Source organism: Alexandromys fortis, unplaced genomic scaffold (genome assembly GCF_014885135.2).
Source record: "Alexandromys fortis isolate MF-2015 unplaced genomic scaffold, M_Fortis_MF-2015_v1.1 scaffold_4, whole genome shotgun sequence".
Classification (NCBI taxonomy): domain Eukaryota; kingdom Metazoa; phylum Chordata; class Mammalia; order Rodentia; family Cricetidae; genus Alexandromys; species Alexandromys fortis.
In genome coordinates, this window is record NW_026067944.1 from 30,497,633 (window position 1) to 30,521,740 (window position 24,108).

General features: G+C 40.8%; 2 protein-coding genes across 2 annotated transcripts; one reads left to right on the plus strand and one right to left on the minus strand.

Annotated features, from left to right (window-relative positions):
- Positions 1-613: 613 nt before the first annotated feature.
- Positions 614-10,341, plus strand: Nepro (nucleolus and neural progenitor protein). Its single transcript, XM_050148939.1, has 8 exons — positions 614-919; positions 2,114-2,193; positions 2,479-2,610; positions 3,002-3,079; positions 4,618-4,982; positions 5,327-5,388; positions 7,959-8,218; positions 9,722-10,341. The coding sequence occupies exons 2-8, from the start codon at positions 2,144-2,146 to the stop codon at positions 10,185-10,187; spliced, it is 1,413 nt and encodes a 470-aa protein (XP_050004896.1). The 5' UTR covers positions 614-919; positions 2,114-2,143; the 3' UTR covers positions 10,188-10,341.
- Positions 10,342-10,490: 149 nt separating this feature from the next.
- Gtpbp8 (GTP binding protein 8) lies at positions 10,491-22,972 on the minus strand. The gene is made up of 6 exons (XM_050148940.1): positions 22,512-22,972; positions 21,908-22,006; positions 19,825-19,955; positions 18,602-18,701; positions 16,030-16,148; positions 10,491-12,675 (listed from the first exon to the last, which is right to left on the minus strand). Exons 1-6 carry the CDS (start codon positions 22,881-22,883, stop codon positions 12,606-12,608), a joined length of 891 nt encoding a protein of 296 aa, XP_050004897.1. The 5' UTR covers positions 22,884-22,972; the 3' UTR covers positions 10,491-12,605.
- Positions 22,973-24,108: the final 1,136 nt, after the last annotated feature.

The following is a 24,108-nucleotide window of genomic DNA, read 5'->3' on the forward strand; positions in this document are numbered from 1 at the left end:
TTTTTTTTTTTTTTTTTTTTTTTCTGAATGTAGTTTCCCATTGCTATCCTTGGGGCATTGGTTCCAGGAATCCTATATAAAAATGTGCAAATGTTCAAGTCTTCTAACATGGTAGGCAGTATTTTGCAGTATGACCCACACACCTTTCCGTATCCATTAATCTATCTCTAGGTGGTTTTTGATATTGTGTACAGTGTGACTGCTATTGAAATACATTTCAGATGGAATTTGGGGGGTACTGTATTCAGTGTGAGGTTGGCTGAATGCACATGGGGCACGCATGGGTAGAGGGCTGTGTGTGTTATATATTCTCATCACAAGGTGGTCTCCAGATACAGTTCCTTTTTGGCTTTGAAGGCTGTGACTTTATTCACTCTGTCTTGCTTACCTGCAGAGTAGAGTGAGGGTTTAGAGGCAGATGCAGCATGTGCCCAGCTTTTGTGTGTTTGGGGTGTAAGTGGTCAACACATATGATGACTGTGGTCATAGCACTCACACTCAAAGAGGGACGTAATGACACACACACATTCATGTGTAAAATACATTCTCTTATTGATCACCCGACACCACTCTATTTCTTACATACTTCTACCCGACACCACTCTGTATTTCTTACATTCTTAGACTCCTTTATACCTTTATAGGCTGATTTGTGTTCTGATGTCTTTAAGACAACAAGGCGGAGTGTTTTTTCCAGCTTATTTCTCCTATGGTACAGTAGATGTAGAAATGCATACCGAGTCTTGTTTTAACTGTTTCTTTAGACCTTTGCACTGCAGCTGTCCTTAAAGGATGCCATCTCGTCACAAAGTCACTGAAGAGCCAGACTTTAGATGTGGAAGTCGATGTGTTATGCTCCGTCCTCTACAGCAATCATAACAGACTGAGCCGCCACAAGCAGCATTTGGCTCTCCGACAGGTGAGGGGAATTGATTTGTAAGTATATAAGACAATTACACGTTGGGTATTTTGACCTTTTATTTTTCCAAAATAGTTTCAAAAGGTAATTTATGATCAAGAAGTGCATTCAAAACTGGTGTTCAGCTTTAATCTCAGCACTTGGGAGACAGAGACTGGTGGATCTCTATTAGTTTGAAGCCTGCCTGGTCTATGTAGTGAGTTTCAGGAGAGCCAGGGCTATGGAGAAAGACCCTGTCTAAAAGAAAGAAAACAAAACAACAACAACAACAACAACAAAAACACAAAACAAAACAAAAAACTCAAACAAAAAGTTCATTTTGATTCTTTCCAATTTAATTTTCACCATGCGCTGCCTTTAACAGTGTCTTGGCCTGGTTCAAAAGTAAACTAATTTAAACCCAAAAATCTTAAAAATGAAAACAGTTGTGGTTTAGTGTTGTGGTTTGCTTCTTGTGGGGTCATAATATGAGCAGTCTGTCGGTGTGTGTGAGTGGGTTTATGGCAAATTGTGGTGTAAAGTGGTTTCCTGAAAGTTTTGGAAATTAAAGTATTGTGACCTTCAGCTTCTTGACTCCATGGCAGAGCTACTGAAGCCGGGCTCTGTATGTGCCGTTCACAGACCCTCTTTACTAATTCCGCATGTACTTTTCAAAGCTCAGCGTGCTGCCCACTGCAGGCCAGAGATGGCTTTCCAGTATTTATTTATTTTTCTCACAAAGCTCTCAAAATTCGGATGTATCATATACAGTGTTATGTCCTAACATACCTTGAGTGTAGTTAGGTCTTCAGTATGGAGTTGTTATATGGGTGAGTCAATTTTCTCCATTTCTGGTGTTTACAGACTGTTGAAACTGAGTAGAGAATTTGCTATCTTGTTTTACTAGGTTCTCTGTTGTGAATACACCCCCTCAACAAGTTATAATATTGGACTTCTGTTCATTTTGGTCCCTTCATAGCATCGGGTATTTGGCACATAGTAATTTCTTAAATTGAGAAATTTGTTGGGTTGGCTAAAGTCCATTTTCATAAGCAGAAGCAGTTGCTTTGGGATTTGGGTTTCCTTATCTTAAATGAGAAGGCCTTCTGTGGTGTGTTTCCATAACTGTGAGCATTTGCTCTCCTCACGCCCTTGGTCACGTCTGTAACACTGCTGTATTACACACATGCTAATGTGAGCTGATTCCTCCTTCAGGTGGAGCAGTGCTTAAAGCGTTTGAAAACCATGCACTTGGAGGGCTCAATTGAAGACCTGTCACAGTTGTTGTCTGCCAAGTAGGTGGCCCATTGCTCTCTCAGGATGCCTTTGCTACTCCCTGCTTGGTGTTGAGATAGAATCAACTATGCCAAGATATAAATGTTGTGTTTTAATGAGGGGCACCTGTTGATTGACGGGAGGGACTGGTGGGACCCTGAAATGTGGCTCACAGTGAAAGATGAGTGGGTTGCTTGTGGGCATAGCCACTTCAGGCTGAGCCAAAAGCAAGTCTTCACTTGAATACTGCTGTAGAGATGTTGTGTTTAAAAATGAAACTCATGTCCTTTTCTGTTTATGTCAAGTGAAACTCAGTCTGGAGCCACCAAAAACTGTGTCGTCCCAAGCCAGCCGGTGGTGGAGGTGGTGCTGATGAAGGTTTTGGGAGGCTGCAAGTTGTTACTGCGCTTGTTGGACTGCTGCTGCAAGGCATTCCGGTATCTGTGGTTACGGGAACACCTTTGCAGTGGGGCTGTTTGGGTCTGTTTAGCTTCCCTTCCAAAGCTGTGCTATATGGTGGGGTAACCTGTGGGAGTTCTTAGAGCTTTGCCTTTTGGCTCCTCTTCCAGCAATTGCTGGTGTGGCCGGTGCCAGAGGCTCCATATCTCTACCTAGCATGCGTTCTAAGAGAGTGGCTGTTAGAAATTCTTACCCGCAGACACTCACTGTAGTCCTAGGAGCTTGAGCAGAAAGGACACTGCTCTGTTTTTAGTGTACTATGCCTTTATTGCCATGCTAGGGCATCGATACCTTTAAGGTCTTCTTACTGCCAGTGTATTTTTTTCATAATTTAACTCACACATCTCCCTTTGGTTTTGTGATTCTCAGGTTGACTGTGAAGCACTTAGGACTGCAGGAATTCATTATTCTGAACCTTGTGATGATCGGGCTGGTGAGCAGGTTATGGTACGTTCACATTTCTAGGTTTGTGTTCATCTCTGCCTGGCCTGTTTCTTATTAGTGTCCACACAGTTACGTTTTGCTGTTGTCCCTGGGATCTGAAGGAAGACAGAATGTCATCCCTGTCTTCCTGTGCAGATTGTAAGCTGAGTGCTGGTGGTTATGCTGGAGGAGTGGACCTCTGAAACCATACAACCAGCCTGATACTGAGTAGCTCAGAAAGTGAACTCCTAGGACCTATAATAACAGTATAGTGATGATGATGATGATGATGATGATGATGATGATGATGATGATGGTAATGATAATAATGGTGGGCAGAAGTGGCTTTCTAGTAGGCTTTTGAAAAAGCTGCTGTTCCTGGGGTGGTTATATCTTGATTCTTTTTGACAACTGTTTTCTAATTTTAATAGCAATTAGAAATAGAATTTGGCCTTCCTACTGTGCTCTGGACTTTCCTGCTGCCAGCACACACTGCTTCTGATGTGTATTTGGTTGATGGAAATAGCACTAGTAATACTCACCCACTAAAAAAGGCATTTTCCTTTCTTTAAGAGCTTTTTTAAAAAAAGATTTCTTTGTGTTATATATGTGTGTGTGTGTGTGTGTGTGTGTGTGTGTGTGCTCTTCTAAATGTATGCCTTTATACCAGAAGAGGGCATCAGATGTTTGTGAGCTGCCATGTAATTGCTGGGAATTGAACTCAGGACCTCTGAAGAGCAGCTAGTGTTCGTGACTAACTCCTGAGTAATCTTTCCAGCCCCCACCAGACATTTGCTTGTGTGTGTTTGTGCAGCATAAAAAGGTTTGATGGATACAGAGTTGGATTATTAGCTATTACTTGAACATAGCAAAACTATCAAAACAACAACGAAAACAAACTTCTAGAAGAGTCTATCTTCAAACATAAACCTTTGCTTTGATGTCTTAATCCAGATATCTCTTTTTTTATCATCTTTTTATTCTGCTTACTTTTAATCAGAAGTAACAGCATTTGAATTACTAATGTTACTTTGTTAATTAAAAAATTAAGAGAGGTTCTTACTGTGTAGCCCAGGGTAGCTCTGAATTCATGATTCTCTTACCTTAGCTTCCCAAGTGTTATAGGTGTGTACCACCAAGCTGGGCTTGTTAATCATATTATTTTAAAATGTTTAACTTTCATTGTTTTCTGAAATGAAAAGGGATTTACATTTTACTGATTAAAATAATGGTTTATGCTTAGAAATCCCAAACCACAAAAGTGTGAGGAACTTGAAATGCCCCTGAAATCTCATCTCGATAAAATACCCATAGGATTTTTATGTGTACACTTTAACACGTCTCTAGGAAGTTCTTTTCATGTAGCATTTAATACTTGGATTTTTGTGTTTGGGGTGGATTAAAATGGCAATTTTCAAATACATACCATAGGCATTTTGTTTGCTTTTGTTTAATCTGTAGTGGCAGAGCTAGATGACTCTTTATTTTCAGTTTTGAATTTTGTGTTTTCTGCATATCTGCAAACGACATTATAGCTAATTCATGAGCTTCTGTCTTTCTAGGGTTCTTCATAAGGAGCTTCTAAGGAGGCTGATTTCCTTATATGAGCCGCTGCTTGGATTGCTTCAGGAGGTCTCCAGGATTCAGCCCATGCCTTACTTCAAAGATTTTTCCTTTCCCTCTGATGTTACTGACTTTCTAGGGCCACCTTACATTGAACTCTTTAAGGAAAAAACGCCTGCAGCTTTTGCCACTAAAGGAGTAACTAAGTTGCTAAATAAACTGTTTTTAGTGAAAGAACAGCTACCAAAGAGCAATGAAGACACTCTAGATAGAATTTCCAAATCATCTGAACCAATGAAGAGCAGTCTGCAGAGTGGTGTGGACCTGGGACAGCCAGTGAGAATGAGTAAAAAGACCAAAAACGGTGAGTTGCTTGGATAAGCACATACTCTTTTTCATTTCTTCTTAAAGTTTTATGTTTTATTCTTTAAGACATACTTTTAAAGTAAGCCTTTGAAAGCATGATACAGTCACATATTATGTAGAAAGAAATTCAGGATCTCACTTCCTAAGTCACTGGTTATATTTAGGGAGGTGAGAATGTTACCCATTTCAAAGCTTTGCTTCTAGGTCCTTCTTGGGCCTTTGTTTTATTCTCTTTGTTTCTTTGCAGTAACTTGGCAGGAAATGTCATGAAGTTAAGAATTTGTTGGCAATTTGAAAGTCATATAACTGAATTTTTCTTTTTTTTTTTTTTTAATTCCATAGAAAAACCATCAGGATTTGATGTGCGGGCTTTCTGCACGAGGCTGCGAAACAAGGCTGCTCAGGTCTGTCTGGTTTACCCAACACAGCTTTTCATTTCTGCCAAGTTTACAGGAAACTACTCACTAAAGAGGGAGCTGGGCTTTCCTCTAGTAAGCTTGGTTGTGCTCTTAGTTCTCAGTGTGAGCTTCTGAATGAACAAGACAGGATTTTTAATGGACCTGGTTACTCCAGCTAGTAGATGTGTTCAGAAGGGCTTTTGTAGGCATTTCTCTAGAATTTTAGAGTAACCATATGGTCCATCTGAAGTACAGATGGTGAACAGTTTAAGAGCATGGATTTTGTAGTTGCTGGAACCTTGACCCCACTCTATATTAGCTATGTGATCTCTAAGTTCGCTGATCTTGCTATACCTCCCCTCTCCTCTCCACGCTCCTCCTAACTTCGGGCTTCAGTACTTGTAAAACGTTACGTGGACTCTCGAGTGTGGGGAGCATCATTTTGTCTTCTTCCTCATCTGTCATAAGGTACCAGCCATCTTTGGGGGTTCGAGCTTTAACTTGATAGCTTTTATTAATTTCGGAAAATTGTCTGATAAGTGCGTTGGTGTCACCCTTCACTCAGCAGCTGCTTGACTTTTACCCTTGGTCTGGTTTCCTCTTTGAGTTAGTTCCTCCATTTTATTTAAGAACTCTTAATCATTTCTAAGTGCATCAGATCCCACTCTAGATGGTTGTGAACCATGTTGAACTCAGGACCTCTCAAAGAGCAGCCAGTGCCCCTAATCGATGAGCCATCTCTCCAGCCTTGAACCCATAGTTCTTTATTGCACTTTTTAACACAGGTGGCAGTTTGCATTTTTATCTTTATGTGTATCAGCTCCCATTATCCTCAGAAGAGCTGAATGAGGTAGGCGCTTCCATTACTGCTTTCATATTTCAGAGGAGGACACTGAGGCATAGACTGTTTCAAAAGTTATTCAGGCCACATAGTGAAGTGACAGAGATCAGGTTTGAATGCAGGCCATGTGATTGCATAGTGCAGCAGTCTAAGGGAGAATATCTGAATTTTGGTCTTAAGAACTGTGGTGTCTGTGAGCCTTCCCACGTCTGCAGCCTGAGAGCCAGCTTACAGGTGATCTGGTTGGGTAGCATTTCCCTTATTCAAGAGGAATCGCAGAATATTATAATTGGCATCCATAGCTCAGCTTGTTTTTAGAGCAAATTGTTGATCACAAAACAATACTCAAGGGTCTTTAATTTCATAGTTATTTAGGCTTCTGTTGAGTGTGGGGATTTATTATTTATTTGACAGGGTCTGATTCTGCAGACTGGCCTGATCTCATAGAGACCTACCTGCCTCTGTTTCTTGAGTGCTGGGATTAAAGATGTGTAGCACCACAAATTTGAAAAGAAAGTTAGCTTTGGTTGGAAGATAGGTAGACTTGGTAGGTGGTATATAATTTTCCTAAAGTAGAAAAAGCTAGTAAATCCAAACTTGACTTGCTATAGAAGAGACTGAAGGAATAAAGATGCTGTGTTAAAAATGGTGCAAGTTTAGGAGAGCTGCACTCTTAATCATTTATCCTGTGCACTCACTGACAGACAGGTCTACCATGCTGGGCGCTTGCTGAGGCCCCCAGCCGTGTTTTCAGTTATGTTTATGACCTGTATTGAGGATTGGTCCTGAGGGAATAGAAACAAGTGAAAACAAGTGTAGTCCAAGTCAGTCCTGCTGGCACAGGTCTGTTTTCCCTGATACCTGGGAGGCCGAGGAAGGAGGATGGCAAGTTCAAAGCCTCTGTGAACTAGAGTGAGTTCAAATCAGCGTGGGTAACTTGTTGAAGCTGTGTCAGAGTTAAAAAAAAAATTAAAAGGACTGGAGATAAGGGCTACTTGCCAGGTACGCACAAGGTCTTGTGTTCAGTCTTCAGTAAAAGAAATAAAGCCAAAACATAAAACCTCCCAAACCAATAAACGAACAAGGTAGTTCAGTGATGTCACTGTGAAAGACTTGTGATTCCCCTCATCATTAGCATTGACTACTGTTTAATCAGAGTTTCACTGTGTATGTTACATGCATATGAGAGTATCTTGGGTTTTATTTTTACTTTTAGTTTTTTTGAGACAGGGTTTCTCTTGTGTAGTCCTGGCTGTCCTGGAACTCGCTCTGTAGACCAGGCTGGCCTCAAACTCACAGAGATCTGCCTGCCTCTTCCTCTGCTTCTGCACTACTACCACCCAGCTTTATTTTGGGTTTTCTCTGTACTTTTAATTAAAAGGCAGATAGGACCTGCCTTGGTAGAAAGGTAGAAAGTAGTGTTGTTAGGATAATGGGTAAAAAGGACAGGTCAATACATTTAGAGTTTACTTCCTTGCCAAAAAAAAAAAAAAAAAAAGGACCTGCCTTGGTAGAAAGGTAGAAAGTAGTGTTGTTAGGATAATGGGTAAAAAGGACAGGTCAATACATTTAGAGTTTACTTCCTTGCCAAAAAAAAAAAAAAAAAAGGAAAAGAAAAAAATGTAATTATTGGGAATATTTTTTTTTAAAATAAATCAGCTTCCCAAAATTTTTGTTCTTTATTTTCAAGTCAGTACCATTTTTACTTTATCTTTCTCACCTTTTTATGTTTCAGGAAACCAGCCCTGAGTTTAAGTGTTCTCAATCCAAATTTAAGACAAGCAAGCTGTCCTCTCAGAAACTGAGAAGAGCTCCCTGGGCTAACAGTATTGTGCAAAGAATCCGAGTGACCAAGACTTTCGCCCAGCTTTCTGAAGAAATCCAAACCGCAGTAGTGTGGTGCCGGAGCAGAAAGCTCAAGGCTCAGGCTGCCTATCTGGGCAGCAAACTTCTGAAGAGCAACAGGCTGAGACACGTGGAAGCTCAAGGCTATAGGTGATCATGCTAGAAAATTCATTTCTCTTTTTAGTAAGAAAGTGTACATAAGTGCATTACCTCCTTCGTATAAAACGGGATGTCTAGCAGCCCTCTGGATGCTAAAATAAGACCTACTCAAAGCACAGTTGCATGCGTTGCTCTTGGCATCTGGGCAGTTGTGTCAGGGGTAAGTGTTCACTGGACACTTACCTCATCATTCCCACTGCTTCATGTCCGAAAGCATTAAGATTACCTGTGGCCTCAAAGCCAACGGCAACAGTCTTAGGAGCTCATGTCCAGTGGGAGGTAGCCAGCCCTTCAGTAGACAGCGTCAGCACAGCTGGGTGAGGACGTCAGGGAACTGAGTGCTTCTGCCTATGAGACCCACAGGCTGCAAGGATTAGGGTCAGATTTGATGTTTATAGCAGCTGGGTGCTTACATATTGATGCATTAAATTTATCATGGTTCTTACACTCGAAAAACAGGTTAGAATAGTAAGGGAACAGTTAATAATGATGAACAGTTAGCGAGAGGGGTAACAAACTCGGTTTTATTGGTTAAACTATTAGTCTCTACTTTTCAAAATATAGAAATCATATTGTCCTATTGCTGTTTCATTAAATACATCATTTTTTCTGTAGTACAATTTGTAAAACATTTAATGTCCACAGCACTCTGAAGGTAGGCATTATCCCATTTTATTCATAAAGAGATGGTACTGCTCAAGGAATTGCAACTGGAGATGTAGAACTCAGTTCAGTTCCTCTGATTCTTGTTTGCGTTTCACCTGAGAGATGCACCCACTTTTTACACAGGAAAAGTCAAGGCTTATAGTCATGGCTGGGAAATGAGTCACGAATTGCTTATTACACAGAGTTTCTGCAAATGATGAGAATGAAGGGATTTGGGTAAGGCACATGGGCTCTGTAAACCTTTACTAACAGTGAGGCGGTTTACCAAGGCCAGCATCAGCCATCAGGTAGTGAAGCAAACGCCTGGACTCATCAGCTGAGTTCTGCTGCAGACGTGAAGGGGGTACAGTGCAGCTCACACTTAGGATGTCTCGCAGCTGCTGTCACGCTGTCTTCACCAGAAGCCCCCCAACCTTTCCTCTCTTCATTTCCTGCTACAACATGAACTTAGCTAGAAATGGATTATGACATACTGCAGAGATTTCTATTTGTGATATTTTACAATTTCCACATGTTTACCTTGGGAACAGATTTATCAGCATGAGGGAAAGGCCATGGCTCTCAAGCATGGAGGTGTCTCACCATCTGTGACCTTGCTGGGTAGTTATGGGCAAAATGGAGACATATTTGCCTGCATCCTGAGCGGGAATCAGGCTCTGAAAAACGTTCTTAGGTTGGAACTCCCATTTCCTTATTTTGTGTGTTTGAGGTTATATGTGCATACAGGCCTAGGACTTATAACAAATTGTGTACTTTTGTGTTGGAAATTGGTGCTTGAGAGCTTTTTAGCATCATAATAAGTTGAGATTTTTCTCTTCTGTCCTTTAGTTTGCCAAAGAAGCTACAGTGCATGAAAACATCTCTTTGTAAGTGCCTTCTTCGAGGCTCCATTACCAGCACTTCAAAGTGTCCTCCTAGACAAAGAAGATCAAAGCATAAAGTTTTATCGAGACAAAGGAAACCGCAGAGAAAGTTGCAGTCAAGTCTTTTAAAGGAAACTCAGAAGGTCCCTGAAGGGACTCTAAAGAAAACTAGGGACACCAGTGCTAAGTGGAGCCGTTCAGGTGGAACAGTTCAGAGGACAGATGTCTGTCCTAACAAAAAGGAGGTCTTGAGAAGACTTTCAAAGCCTGTTCTAAAAACAAAGGAGATGGGAATCCATGGGAATGTCACAGCAGGCAGTGGAAATGAAACCGGTCTGTGGACAGAGAGACAAACACACACATACAGTGTGCCAGAAACTGCTAAAGAGGCAGATGACATTGATGATATTTTTGCTTTGATGGGAGTTTAGATGTGCATGTATGAAACTTCTGAGCAGTTGACAAGCTGGTTTGGTGTTCTGCTGTTTTAAGTGGAACACTGCTTGGGCCAGGAGCTTCTTCTGTGCAGCATTCCACAGGAGCGCAAGCAGTCCAATAAAGTTACAGCAGCTCTGTGTCAGCTAATCAGTGTTTACTTGGCGTTGACTCTGCAGGGTGTGAACTATGATGAAAAGTCCATAATAGTCTGTCCCTGAATAATACCTTCTTGACTGAAGCAAGTAGGTGTCTGAAAAGTAAATGCTTATGATTTACTAGAGAGGTAAGGTTCACAAAATCTTTCGTATCTGAGGGTAAACAGGGAACAAGGTTGGAGAGTAGTAAGGAAGCACCATAAAGGTTCACTTGACCTCACTGGCCCCACTCCTTTTAAAAAGTCTTTACAGTTTGTATGTGTGTGTGTACACGTGTGTGGATATCAGAGGATGACTGGTGGGAGTTGATCTGCAGGTCCCAGGTTGAATTCAGTGTCAGGCTTAGCAGCATGTGTGTCTATCCACCGGACCATCTCAACTGTCCAGGTTCTTCTCTTGAATAACAATGTGTATATGCAGTATATGCTGTTACTAAAATGAATTATCAAAATATTTGCCATTACTCAAATGGAAAAACTATTATTTAATCTTCATTTTGTCACTGTAACTCTTAAGAGGATATGTTACAAGGCTTTTGGAATTTTTTTTTTTTTTTGTTTCTAAGGGATGCAAAAAAGTAGGTGAGTGTATGCCAGGAATAAGGCCCATCATAAACTTGCAACCTGGTATCAGTGCTATCACCTGACTTTGTACATATCAGTACAACTGCTCCAGACATGATGGTCATGGGAAATCTGCTGGCCTTCAACTCCTCCAGGCCAGAAAGGGTGACTTAAGAGAAGTATGTAGCTTTGTGTGTATGTGTGTGTGAACCTCTGGGTTTAGACAAGCTACAGGAACTGCTTGGCACTTGGGTACGTGCAACTAGGAAGAGGAATATACCTGCTTCATCCTCTGGTCAAAGAAAGCCCAAGGTTTTGTTTGTTTTGGTGGGAATGGAACCTAGTGCCCCATATCTGCTAGGCCATGGCTTTACCACTGAACTACATCCTCTTGATCCAGAAATCCATGTCTCGAGGCTGCTCACAAAGTCCTTCTACACCAAGTACCAGTGTCTGTGGTGGCCAGGCATGCGGGGCAAGCCTTCCTTCTTCAGCACTCCTGTTCGCTTCATCACCTCACAAGAATGCTACAGCTTTGACAGAGCCCTGCTCCTGGCAGAAGGAAGCCTTTGAATGTAATTCTTTTAACACCTATGTTTGCTTTGTGAAAAAAATTTAAAAAATTATTTTTGGCTTCAAATACTGTTAGTTAGGATAAAATAGACTAACTTTATCAATTATAAAACAGCTGAAATTTTTCCTATTGAGTTTTTAAAAGCCACAAAGTTGTACGGCTTTACCACAGCTATACCCTCTGGCAGCAATCTCACTTTGGAATACTAAGACACTTCATGAAGAGTTGATGCCTTCATAAAAATTTTGCTCCAGTAAGCTGCAGCTCAAAGCCAGTCTGCCTGTTTTAAATCTATGGTGCAATGATCCCACTGACTTGCAAATTCACTTAAAACTAGGTCCTGTGATCTCTGCTACTTCCTTCAAGGCGGGATGTTTTCGTGATAAAAGCCTATGAGGTTTGCTGTGTGCTTTGGTTGATTATGACTTGCAAATATACAGCTGCCATCAATATAACTTGTTAGCCTTCATAACTAAGGTGCTGACAGCTATCAACAAGGTGAGGAGACATCAGGTGATATCCCCAAGGAGCAAGTAATAACAGACAATAGGAATCTGAATCCTGGATTCTGATTATCAATCCTGTGTTCGCCCAAAGGGTAGTGAATGATTCTACTCCCACGTGACTGGTTTTTCCATGGCTGGACAAATTTTGACAGTTTTTTTTATATTCAAATAATGACTAAAAGAATTATAAGCATACATACAGCCATTTACTTTTCTACTTACCTAGGCACGCTTTACAGAAAGGCACCCCACCTTACCTAGTTCACATTCACAGCATTAAAGGTGGTAGACATTTCTTTTATAAGACGAATAATATAGCAAACCTCTCTACATAGTGGCAACAGTCTCACTTCATATACTGCTGTATGCTCTTGGACTTGTCAGTTTGTTAAAATAGAAGACAGCTAGCATCTGTCCTAATGAACAATATGATTTAATTATAACCCTCACCCCCAACAAATTCGTTTTCACTCAGGATGATGCAGGTTTTAAAGTTGAATTGATTCTCCTGCAGGTTGAGATGCACAGTATTTAAAACAATACTGGAATTCTTCTAGGTGTTTAACTCCAGTTGACACGAAGAACGTTGAACCTTTATCAACCCTGGGAGCATTTACTTGAGATTTCCTGTTATGTCTGCTATAAAGCATTTCAACAGATGCACTCCAGAATAGGTCACTGCACTGTGAAAAGAAAAGAAAGCTTAATTTCCCCCGTTGCTCAGAGGTAACAGAACTGAATTCTTGTTATACAAACTTGTTTTAAACAAAGTCTTATAATGCCATGTAGGAGGGCAATGCCTTTTAGTCTGCCCCATCTTCCTTCTCTTTTGTTAGTTTTACACAGTATTCTGCCGTATCTGAAATAGATTCACGCAACTCTTCTGAGGATCAACAACATCTGCTCCATCTTTTCAGGAGTCTAAACATTTTGTCACACCTTCCATTTTACTTTCTGTTCTCCTGAGTAAGTCTTGACAGAATTTAGTCTTTCTGTGATGAAAATGCAAACACCTTGAAGTATATTTAAGGTAAAAAGTAATCATCACCACACACTGACTTTTGTGTCTGTCTCCACCCACGCAGAAGTGGACAGCTGTGATCTCAGGCCTGAAGATCCTCTGGTTTTATAAAGCTGCTATCTCCTGTAGGGCTGCCCGTTCTCTTAGTACCTACAGTGTTTTGGATTTTCTGGTTAAAACTCCCGTGCCTAAAACAGCCTTGTGATGGCTTTTACAACTGAACTAATCATGTAATTTAGAGGGAGATACAATTTGATGGTTCACACACTGACTGGCACTCTGCACTCACATGCAGTGTTTCTGTTAGCTCACAGTTCTGTCCCCAGAGTCAGTTCTCAGATGCTGGGAATTCTACTACACAAAAATACAGAAGCAGTTAGACTGGACCCACTCACCTATTCTCCCCATATCATTTATAAAATATGCCACCTGTAATATTAATCTATACGGACATCTCACATCTATACTTTTCTATTGTGTTGGGCCAGAATTCATGCATAAAAATTATCACTTAAGTTTTGTCGATAGGTTCAAAGCCAAACATTTCCAGACTAAGTGTCTTTACCTTTCTCCTAAGATAGTTCTCAACCTGTGGGTCTCGACCTCTTTGGCAAACCTCTGTCTCCAAAAATATTTACATTATAATTCACAACAGTAGCAAAATTACAGTTATGAAGTAGCAATGGAAATGGTTTTCTGGTTGGGGTCACCACAACAAGAAACTATCGAAGGGCTGCAGCATTAGGAAGGTTGAGAACCACTGTCCTAATAGAGGAAGAAAAGAAAGAAACCCTGACTCATTTACAGTACTAATTTACTCCATCCGAAATATGCCTGGAGCTCTAGTAAGCAGGTGGGCAAGTACCACAAGTCTACCAGGTTTGGAGAGCTGGGAGTATATTCCTATGAATGACTGCTGTGTTAGGGTGAATGCCGAGTTTCTTTCAGGACAAGAGGCTCTCATGTCTCAATCCACAGATTAGGAGTGCTGGGTGACTTTCTACAGGTCCCATGTGGTAAATGTGAGTGGCAGCAGTAATCCCACTCAACAGGGTCAGGCAGCAGAGAGATCCGTCATGTCTAAAAAAAGCAAACTCCTTTAAAAAACACCATGAATCCAATAATATGGCTCTTAAGCCTAACCCTGCCACTTAACGACTGGCAAGAAGGGAAATTATGTAAAGTGTCTATCAATCACATTACATGCTCCTGATAGTGATGTTTACCAGTGAGGAAATGGACTCAAATAAAACCAGCAGCCTCTCTGGTTACCAGAGACCCACATATGTCACACAAACCCAAGGCTAGCTGTCCCTAAGGCACATGCTCCTTCCGCTTCAGCAGATACCTCTCTGTAACTCCATTTCTCATTGTACCTTCTCTGTGGAACAGGCATGCTCAGTATGAAGATCAAGGCAGCGTGTGTATGTGCAGCACCCCTCCCCCATTATCTGTCTCCCCATAGCTTTAGTTAGTGTTTAGCCACAATCTGACGGACTGGTTTGGCATATATTATATAGCAGTGTGGGGCTACTGTCTCATCAGTCCCTTTTTTGGAGCTCAATAATTCCATTGATGTAGCTCCCAAAATTATTAATTTTCCCTAGTAACATCATGTTGTTAAAACAAACAGCTTATAGTAACTAAAATTTACATTTTTTCAACATGGAAAAAGTTGAAAATGTTGCTAGTTTAACCCTGCTTTATTTCTTACTAAACAGTTAAATAAATGGCAGTTTTCTATGACAGTGCTGAGGGCTCTGGAGGAATTAGTTTACTACACCTCCAGGATTTCCACTGCACTAGGAGGATAAAGGAACAGGACAGATCTGAATGTAGGTGAATGCAGAGAGCATTTTGTAGGAATACGGAGGGGGATCCGGAAAGGCACACTCATAACGGCAGTTTCAGTGTGATCTAGACTGATAGGTCTCAAACGGCTAAGGGGAGAGTTACACCTACATCTAACTGCTATATGGTTTTGGTTTTTAATTTTCTCACAAACTATCCCTGGTGCTTTCCAAAAACAAGTCAGGGCAAGAAAACCAGAGACTGATGCTCCAGCTGCCTCAGTACACATTACTTACTGTACCCAAGATACACAGTACAAGTTAAAAACAGAAGTTTTTCATGAAACCACATCATAGTGCCCCAAAATTTACCAGCTCAGATAAATACCTATTTCATCTGTGGCTTTGGAGCCTGTCCTGGAACTAGCTCTGTAGACCAGACTAGCCTCGAACTCACAGAGATCCGCCTGCCTCTGCCTCCTGAGTGCTGGGATGAAAGGCGTGCGCCACCACCGCCCGGCTTATATAGACCTATTTTATATTAAAATTTTTAATTATTTTTCTGAGGGAGTGGGACCTACTATGTAGTCCAGGGTGGTCTTGAACTCAGGTCTACATAGTCTTCCTGGAAGAAAAATGTTCCTGTCCATTTTCAGGCAAACTGATCTACTGCAGCCCCAATGAGTTTTTTACTCTAAGATAAATAGTGTTCATTGAAATGAAGGAGACGGCACTGGAGAGACGGCTCATCAGGTGGAAGTGTTCGACAGGCAGGAAGTGAGTTCAAAAGGCAGATCCACAGGGGGCAGGCAGGGAAGAACGGACTCCACAGGCACACCACAGCATGCATGTGCCCCCACCCCATAGACAGATAAATAAATAAGTAAAAGCTGGTTTGAAAAGGAAAGGTTTCACTTCTGTCATGGTCTAGGGTTGAACTAGGTGAAGCAGAAAGAGAATGAAGTATCTGTGAGGAAGAGTCAGCATGAAAAAAAAAATCAAACACTAACAGACAGTACTGAAAACTACAGCTAACCGATGCACCTCAATCAAGGACACTGACTTCGTAGTAAAGGTTTTTTATTTGGGGGTGGGGGAGGTGGGGTTGAGTAACAGTCCTGGCTGTCCTGGAACTCGCTCTGTAGACCAGGCTGGCCTCCAATTCACAGAGATCCGCCTGGTAAAGGCTTTTAGATCACAACGTTATTAGAGAATCTGACTCTTACCTTATAGGAAACAACTGAGGAAAGCAGCCTTGTGTTTGTGTGTTAACAAACTTCTGGATCTGAAGTACTTGTTTTAAAAGATAGCCTTTGGAAGATTTGTCAATTTTTGTTAATACCATCTATAGAAAAATAAGTAATAGAAATAAAATTTATCAATATAGCTTTTATACATTTTAACTATAAACTTTCAGTACTTAGGTTGAGTTGGTTCATGTAAATTTCTCAATCTCTACCTACTTTCTCATCTATACAATAAAAACAAGCCATAAATAATTTGCTCTGATGATGAGTTAAATGTCACATATAGTGTGCACTGTGTGTTTGCTACCTAATACTTTACTAGACATGACCATAATGCCTTGGACTTTATTTAAAGATCAGAGAACCAGAGCCACACTTATAACTGACATCAGCTGTTTAATGTGATTACAATGTATTTTATAGTCTAAGATAGTTAAATGACTATAACTTGACTGAGCCACATAAAGATGCCAATATGTAACAATTTTGGAACCAAAAAGTTTGGTTTTACATGTAATACTTCAAAGGAAAAATTAGAAACTGTGTTCTTTGTTGGCTATATCTACTACAGTTGTCCTCTTGGTGAATCCAGAATGTTACTTATTAAACTACAAATAGTAGAGAGGTAAAAGCATGGGTGATTACAAATCAAGGAAAAGGTGAAATTTCAATCTATCAGGTTTTCCCAGGGAATATCAAACACCCAGACACATACTCTTACTTGAAGCTAACCCATGCCAGGCAAGTGATCGCACTGAACTATAACTCTCCCTGGCTAAAATTTAAAGTCATCTTTTTGTTTGTTCTTTCCCCCCTTCTTGGCTACTTAGATTATTACTAATCTTAATCTTTTTCCAAAGAAGAAATAATACTCTCTTCAGTATGTGACTGCACAGAGTGGTACCTATGACACTAAGTCAGGAATTACTTCCTAGCCAGTTTGATAATATTCTGTCATTTTTATACCAGTTCCTTGATGCTTTATAAGAGTGACCCTAATACTTCATAGGACTTCTGCAAATCCCAAGAACTTTTGTATTCCAAAAATACACAGAAAGAGTGACTGCCGAGTTGCATGGCTTTATTCACACAAATAAATTCACTGCTTCACTTTAGTGGTTTCTGAAAAGTAAATTATAATCATTGAGTTATTTACTTTTCTTAAAAAGGAATTTTAGGGCTGGAGAGATGGCTCAAAGGTTAAGAGCACTGGCTGCTCTTCTAAAGGTCCTGAGTTCAACTCACAGCAACCACATGGTGGCTCACAACCATCCAAGATGAGATCTAATGCCCTCTTCCAGCCTGCAGGCATATATAACACTGTATACATAATAAATATTTTAAAAAGGAATTTTAAAAATCTGGAAGTAATATAAAGTTGATCTGCATTTTAGTGTAGGTCAATTTTATGCTAGTAAAAAAAAACCTAGTGAGATATTCCTAAAATAAATCTTCAATTTTATGTATTTCATGCATGTGTCTGTGTGAGGGTGTCAGATCCCCTGGAACTGGAGTTAGATGGTTATGAGCTGTCAAGTGGGTGCTGAGAAGTGGGTACCCTGGGAGAGCAGCAGTGCTCCCAAATGCTAAGCCATCTCTCCATCCTAGAAAATAAATCTTTTTAAGAACATAAAAATTCTATTTGTGTGTGCTGGAATCGTCTAAGTTTCTGCTGCAGTCTTAGTTAAACCTTTGTAAGTACTATACCGTGAGATGCTGTTCAAGAGTTAGTAACATGTTTTGGACAAACGTTTGTATTTCCATAAAAAGCATTTCAGAACACTAAGTGAACAGTTTAAGAAACTCTGACTGTAAATTTAAAAGCGTGTATAAGTCCAATATGTTAAAAGCACACGCTGTTCTTTCAGAGGACCTGAGTTCAGTTTCTAGCACTCCCAGTGGATAGCTGGCAACCTCGTGTCTCCAGCTTTGGAGAAATGTGTTGCTCTCTTTTGGACTTCATAGGTATTCACATACAGGTGATATAGGCATGTGTATGTGTGTACATACATGTGTTCTCTATCTCTCCCCTCCCCCTACATAAATTTAAAAACTTAAAACTGAAAGGGAAAAGTAAGAAAGTATTACAGAACTTAAAGGCACTTTAAATTTTTTTTGTATATATGTGATATATACATGTTGTGTGTATAACTTTTTTGATTTTTTTTTTGTGTGTGTACATGTGTCTGTACGCACAGGCCAGAGAAGGACCCGTGTCTATTTCATCACCCTTGCCTGTTTCCTTTGTGTGAGGGCCTCACACCGAATCTGGAGCTGGGCTGGTAGCCAGGGATCATGTGATCCTTTGGTCTCCAACTTCTAGAGCACTAAGGTTACGGGAATGTATGTGACCACAGTTTCTCAGGTGGGTGCTAAGGACTAGACCTTACGTGTCCATTCTGTGTAGCAAGCATTCTTACCCATGGACCCATCTCCCCAGCCACTCTATCTTCTGAGGAAACACCTGCTCACTACTAACAAGTATATGTGCATATTCACATGCATTCCAATGTGATTTCTAATTGCACCACAACTCTAAGGAAATACTTACCACATAAGGCAATGCAAATTCTTCACACATCTCTATGGCAATATTGTCTACTTTTGTAATTCCAACAACACTATCCACTAACAAAAATGTTCTCTTCAAGCTGTAAGAATAGAAAGAAAATCAACGGCAAAATAAGACATACCCATTCATCTGGCTCTCTCATCCTAGGAACTTCATCCTGCAGTCCAACAGAACTCAATGCAATTTACTGTACTTTCAATACCTACATTTGTTAAATATCAATTTATCTCAATAAGAACATATCAAGCTGACTGAGTCTTGGGAGAAAGATAAATAAGCCCCCTCCTGTAAGACCTTAAAAGTCTAGTGGAAAAAAGAGACAAAAATCAAATTTGTTATAATTTTTAATGTTACTTTAATTTTCCAATTTTGATTAAAATTAATTTTACTTTTAATTTAGCTTTTATATGTAAAGCTACAGAAAACAAATTTCCATATATATGTGTATGCACACACACACATTTTATTTGTGATGCTGAGATCAAATACAGAGCCTTTAGCAAGTTAAGCAAGTACTCTATTACTGAGCTACATACCCAGCCCTTTTATTTTTTCCATAAATGAATACTTTTCTTTGTTTTTTTTTTTTTCAAGACAGGCTTTCATTGTATAGCCCTGGCTATCCTGGAACTCTCTTTGTAGACCAGGCTAGCCTCAAACTCAGATCCGCATGCCTCTGTCTCAGAGGGGATTTAAGGCACACACCACCACTGCCTACTATGAATGAATATGAGTGTGTGTGTATCAGAAGCCTAACATTATTTTCCTCTAGATTGTGTGGTTCTTAAAACACATTACTGCTTGATTACTTATGGAAATCAAAAAGTAAACATTTTCAGAGTTTGTGATTGAGCTACTTAAGACAGAGTTTACTGAATGTTATTTAAATTAATTAGCTAATGATTTTCATTTTCAAAATTAGTCAGCTGAGAGTTTTGCTTTTTTAAAAAATGAACTTACTGTTGAATATTCTTTATAGTTTCAAGCTGAGAAAATAAAGGAAGTTAAGATTCTAAGCTCTAGGCAGAAGCTAAACAGGCAGTGTACACTCTGCTCCTCAATACTGTATTGTAGAGTAATACGAGGATAAAGCACCTACAAATAAGTCACTTGCTATGGAGTTGTCATGTGTAGAATTCCCTGGATTTAAAAACATGCTTTGGTATGAAATGTGAACTACTGTAAGAAAGGAATTTTCTTACTTCTTTCGTTCTTTTAGATAGGCCTCTACCATGTCAACAAAGTCTTCGGGGGCTCTATAGCCATACCCTGGCATGTCCACCAATGTAAAGTATTTTCCAACTTTGAAAAAATTCATTTTCTTTGTGTGCCCCTGATAAAGTAAATGGGAAAAAAAAAAGCTGGCTTAAGATATTTCCTTTATTTCATAACTAGAAATGTATTCCATTCATTCAACAAATATTAATTAGAAATTGAAGTATATATTCTGAGCAAAGGGAGAAGAAGTGATTAGTGGCCACCAATAATTAGATCATAATTAAATCTCTTCAATTTGTTTTTAAATAAAATTTTTGGGTTAAAAACTTTACATTTCCCATAAAAAATAGATAAAATATTTCAGAATCGATCTTATTTTGCTGTCTATTTATGTCATCCAGATTTAAGCTGTATATCTGCCATTAGTCAGTTCTCTGGTAAACAATATACACAGAGGATCAGGGCGCTGATCAAACGTTTATCCCATCACACAGATTCTTATATCCAAAGCCAGATGTTTCTTACCTGCAGACTAGTGTTTCCCTAAGCCAAGGTGTTTTGGATGTGGGTTTTAGTGTCCTCATAGAGATTTTTTTTTTAAAAGACTGTGCAACACCATAATTATAAAATAAAGTCTGATTAAAATTCATGCAAAGATAAAATATGGCTCCTTATGCTTTTGTGATCATGAAACAGGAATCAGAAAAGGAAAGACAAACAATTTAGACCAAAGAGTTGTTGTTTTGTTGTTGTTTTTTTTTTTTTAATGAATGATGATTATGTTCCTGGTTAACTTACTCGTCCATCTGTTAGAAAGTGTTTTTAGAATTGTATATTAGAGAATGAAAAGAAATACCCTTATCCATTGTCCTCTTACGCAGGAATGGACTTCATCACATCTAAATGTCATAGCTTAGGTGACTTATTTGGTGAAGAAGAAGAGGAAAGAATCATGAAAGGGCTTAAACTTAACGAAAAGGGAACGGTGAGCATTACAGCTGGTAAAACCGAGGGGTCATACAGACACCAATGCTAGCAGAACGGCGCGAGAGTTGAGAAAAGGCTATTTTAGGCCCTAGCTGAGTCTGCAGCATTGAGAAGGAGGTAGAAGGAAGGGAAAAGGACAGAATGCCAGCAGAGCAGGGCAGGGCATCTGCGACAACAAGCATAGGGTGGCCCTGGGTAAAAGAACAAGCACGGCTGGTATATGTGCGTTAAGTATTTTCCAGACAACAAACCTCTCCGCCGACAAATAATCCCAATCAGTCCAAATCAGACCAAACTAAAAGTTACCCAGGTTTAATGAATGGGTGCCAGTGCTCCTGGATGGCCCCCCGAAAACACGGGGTGGGGGGGACCAGAAGGACCACCAGGGAGGGAAAAGGGGAGAGCATGTGTTCATTCTGGGGAGGGTGGTGGTTGGAGGAGGGTGGGGCAGTTTAAACAGCCTGTGGGAGTGGTCTTGACCTTCCCTGGGGAGGGGTTACCCTTGGGCAGGCTTTCTCGGAGGTGAAGTTTGGACTGAGGCAACTCCCAGGGGAAGGAGCTAGGAATGGAGTTTTCTGCCCAGCGTTCCAAAAATGGATGCCAGGGGGCTGGGAGTGAAGCCCCCAACTTAATATCCCAGACTCTTTGTATAAAGGGGTGCCAGGGAGCTGGGGTGATGTTGCCAACCAAGCAATATGCAAGAATGTATGCGAGTGTATGAATAGAGAAGGTATAAAGGATTGTAGAAGATAAAACAACTTGAAACCCGTTTTTCCTATAACCAGTGTAGAACTGGATGCTCACTGTTATGTATGGAAACGGAAAACAGCAATACAATACTTAACTGGGCAAGTGGAGAAGATTTAGACACCGGATGCCTTCCTCAGGATATTGGCAAGAGCTCTACGGTCAGTTCAGTTATACTTCCTTTCCTTCAGGAAATACACAGGCACTAAAAGCATGTCTTACCTTATGACTTGTTTAAAAGAAATCTCTTCTCTAGGAATTTAGCAATTATGATCTCTTTACCTTCCAATACTTAAGTTTCATTTTAGTAAATTCAAGAGATATCCAGCATACCGGTTTTTTTGAGACTCTGACTTCTACATCAGGGGCCAGCGAAAACAAGGCCTTTATCAAGGAGGATTTTCCAACATTGCTTCGGCCTATGAAACACACCTAGTATGACGGGCAGAAAGGAGAAGGGAGAGCTTAGAGATCTGAAGAGTGGTTTATTTGTAAAAGTTCTATTTGCGGGGCTGGAGAGATGGCTCAGCAGTTAAATGCATTTGCTGCTAGAGGACTCAGATTCAATTCTCAGCTCACATGGCTGCTCACAAATGCCAGAAACTCCAGTTCCAGGAGGATCTGATGCCCTCTTCTGGCTTCTGAGGGCAACAGACACGCATGTGGTGCACAGACATGCATGCATGCAAAACACACATAATGAAATTAAAAACAAAACAAAACAAAACAAACAAACAAAAAAAAAAACACTGGCTGCTGTTCCAGAGGACCGGGGTTCGATTACCAGCACCCACATTCCGTGCGGCTCACTGCGGTCCTCAACGTGCACTGCACACAGAGGTGGTGCATCCATACCGAGTTTCCCGTTTCTCTGATTCTTACGGTCTCTCACGTTGGGTGACAAGACTTGAACACTGGCGAGCTCCAGCTCTCTCACCTCCGGCTGCTGCAGGCTCGGGGCGTGGTCTAGGCGGACGGCGGAGCTGAGGTAGTCGATGCGGTTCCGGGCTGTGGCCTCGAAAACGCTCTCCGCCCTAGCGATGTCCTCCAGGCTGGGGTCGAAGAGTCTCTGTTCTAAGAGGCCTGGCCCGGTGTCCGTGACGAGGTACTGCGCCAGTTCCCGCAGCGGGTATACAATTTTCGTTAGCTGTTTCTGCGGAAGCTTTAGCACGTCAGCGAAGGCAGGGGACATGCTGTAAAGCCGGGGCCAAGCTCCTCGGGCTTGCGCCATCTCACGGAGCCTTCCCGTCCTACGCCACAGCCCAGCAGCCGCCATGTTTCTCTCCCAGAATCCTCGCGACAATTTCATTCATTCATTCATAGGGTCTGAACAGCGCTAGTGAGTCTCACTGCCGCGGCGCCTGCTGGGACTTGTAGTTTTCAGGGCCTTCTTGCTTGCTCAAGCTTTTCGCAGCCAAAGACTGAGAGGATGTCCGGGACCGTCAGGGGAAAGCCCGCTGACTTTCTTTAACACCTTGGCCTACCCACCTGTGCATCGGATTGGTGTGTTCTGTGGGAAAAGTCTGCAGCGGTTTCCAGAGGCGAAAAACTTACCTCGTCTTTGTGGTCTTTTGAGTCTCAAGGGAAGGAGTCATACAGCGAAGCTCTAGTGGGGTTCCATGCCCCTTTTGTCATCTGTTTCCGGTCGTCTTACCGATACTTAACATTTAATCATCAGTTCACATCACTGAGAAAAGCACGTTTGCAAAATTAAATGAGCTGGTGAGAAATGTGGTTGGAACAGCACCTCGTTTTCAGAGGAGGGACTAACCCTTCGACAAACATGCTGTTGGAGCTGCAGCTGAGATCTCTCGTCCAGATCCATAAACGGGAAACAGAGGGAACTGGGAATGACTGGAGGCCTTTGAAAACAAGGCCACACCTTCTAATCCTTTCCAAACAGTTCCTCAAACTGGGGAACCAAGTATTCAGACATATGAGCCCGTTCTCATTCAAACCAGCACAAACATTTAATCATCATTTCCCCCTCTGTCTCTCCATTATTTTTAAAAGCATCTGTATATACCAGGGACATAAACTTTAAGGAGATGAGAGTCAGTATATGCTGTTTTCTCTGGTCCTATGTGATCAAACTCTTCCCAGTGTACACAGAAGATCAAAGATGAGACATGCTTATAGCAGTTAGATCTACTAGTGAGAGGGTGGAAAATTACAATTGGATTTAAGGGAACTAACCCTATTAGAGGTGCCATGGGAGTCTTAAAGAATACAGAGAATTGTGTAAGTTCAGGAAGATTAAAAAAAAAGCCAAAATTAGTATAGGAGAAGATCACATCTGGTAAATGGGATCTTGTAATAGCCCCCAGTAATACTTGAAACCTGTTTGTTGGCAATATCTTGGTTTCTGGTGTTTTGTCTACATGAAGTAGATATTAGTCTATAGAGATATATTAGGAGTCAGGATCTAGCTTCCTACATAAGAGGTTTGTCTGGGCTAAGATCGAGAATAAAATTTAGCCCCAGTGAGGTAAAACAATATAGTTTAGAAAAACACATGATCTATGCACAACATT

Coding starts and splice junctions, on each gene's coding strand:
- Nepro (XM_050148939.1), top strand. CDS start 2,144: ATGCACTTGGAGGGCTCAATTGAAGACCTGTCACAGTTGTTGTCTGCC. Junction 2,611..3,001: donor TGCTGCTGCAAGGCATTCCG/GTATCTGTGGTT, acceptor TGTGATTCTCAG/GTTGACTGTGAAGCACTTAG. Junction 4,983..5,326: donor GAGTAAAAAGACCAAAAACG/GTGAGTTGCTTG, acceptor TTAATTCCATAG/AAAAACCATCAGGATTTGAT.
- Gtpbp8 (XM_050148940.1), bottom strand. CDS start 22,883: ATGAAATTGTCGCGAGGATTCTGGGAGAGAAACATGGCGGCTGCTGGG. Junction 19,956..21,907: donor TCAGAGTCTCAAAAAAACCG/GTATGCTGGATA, acceptor TTACTTTATCAG/GGGCACACAAAGAAAATGAA. Junction 18,702..19,824: donor TATCTAAAAGAACGAAAGAA/GTAAGAAAATTC, acceptor CTATTCTTACAG/CTTGAAGAGAACATTTTTGT.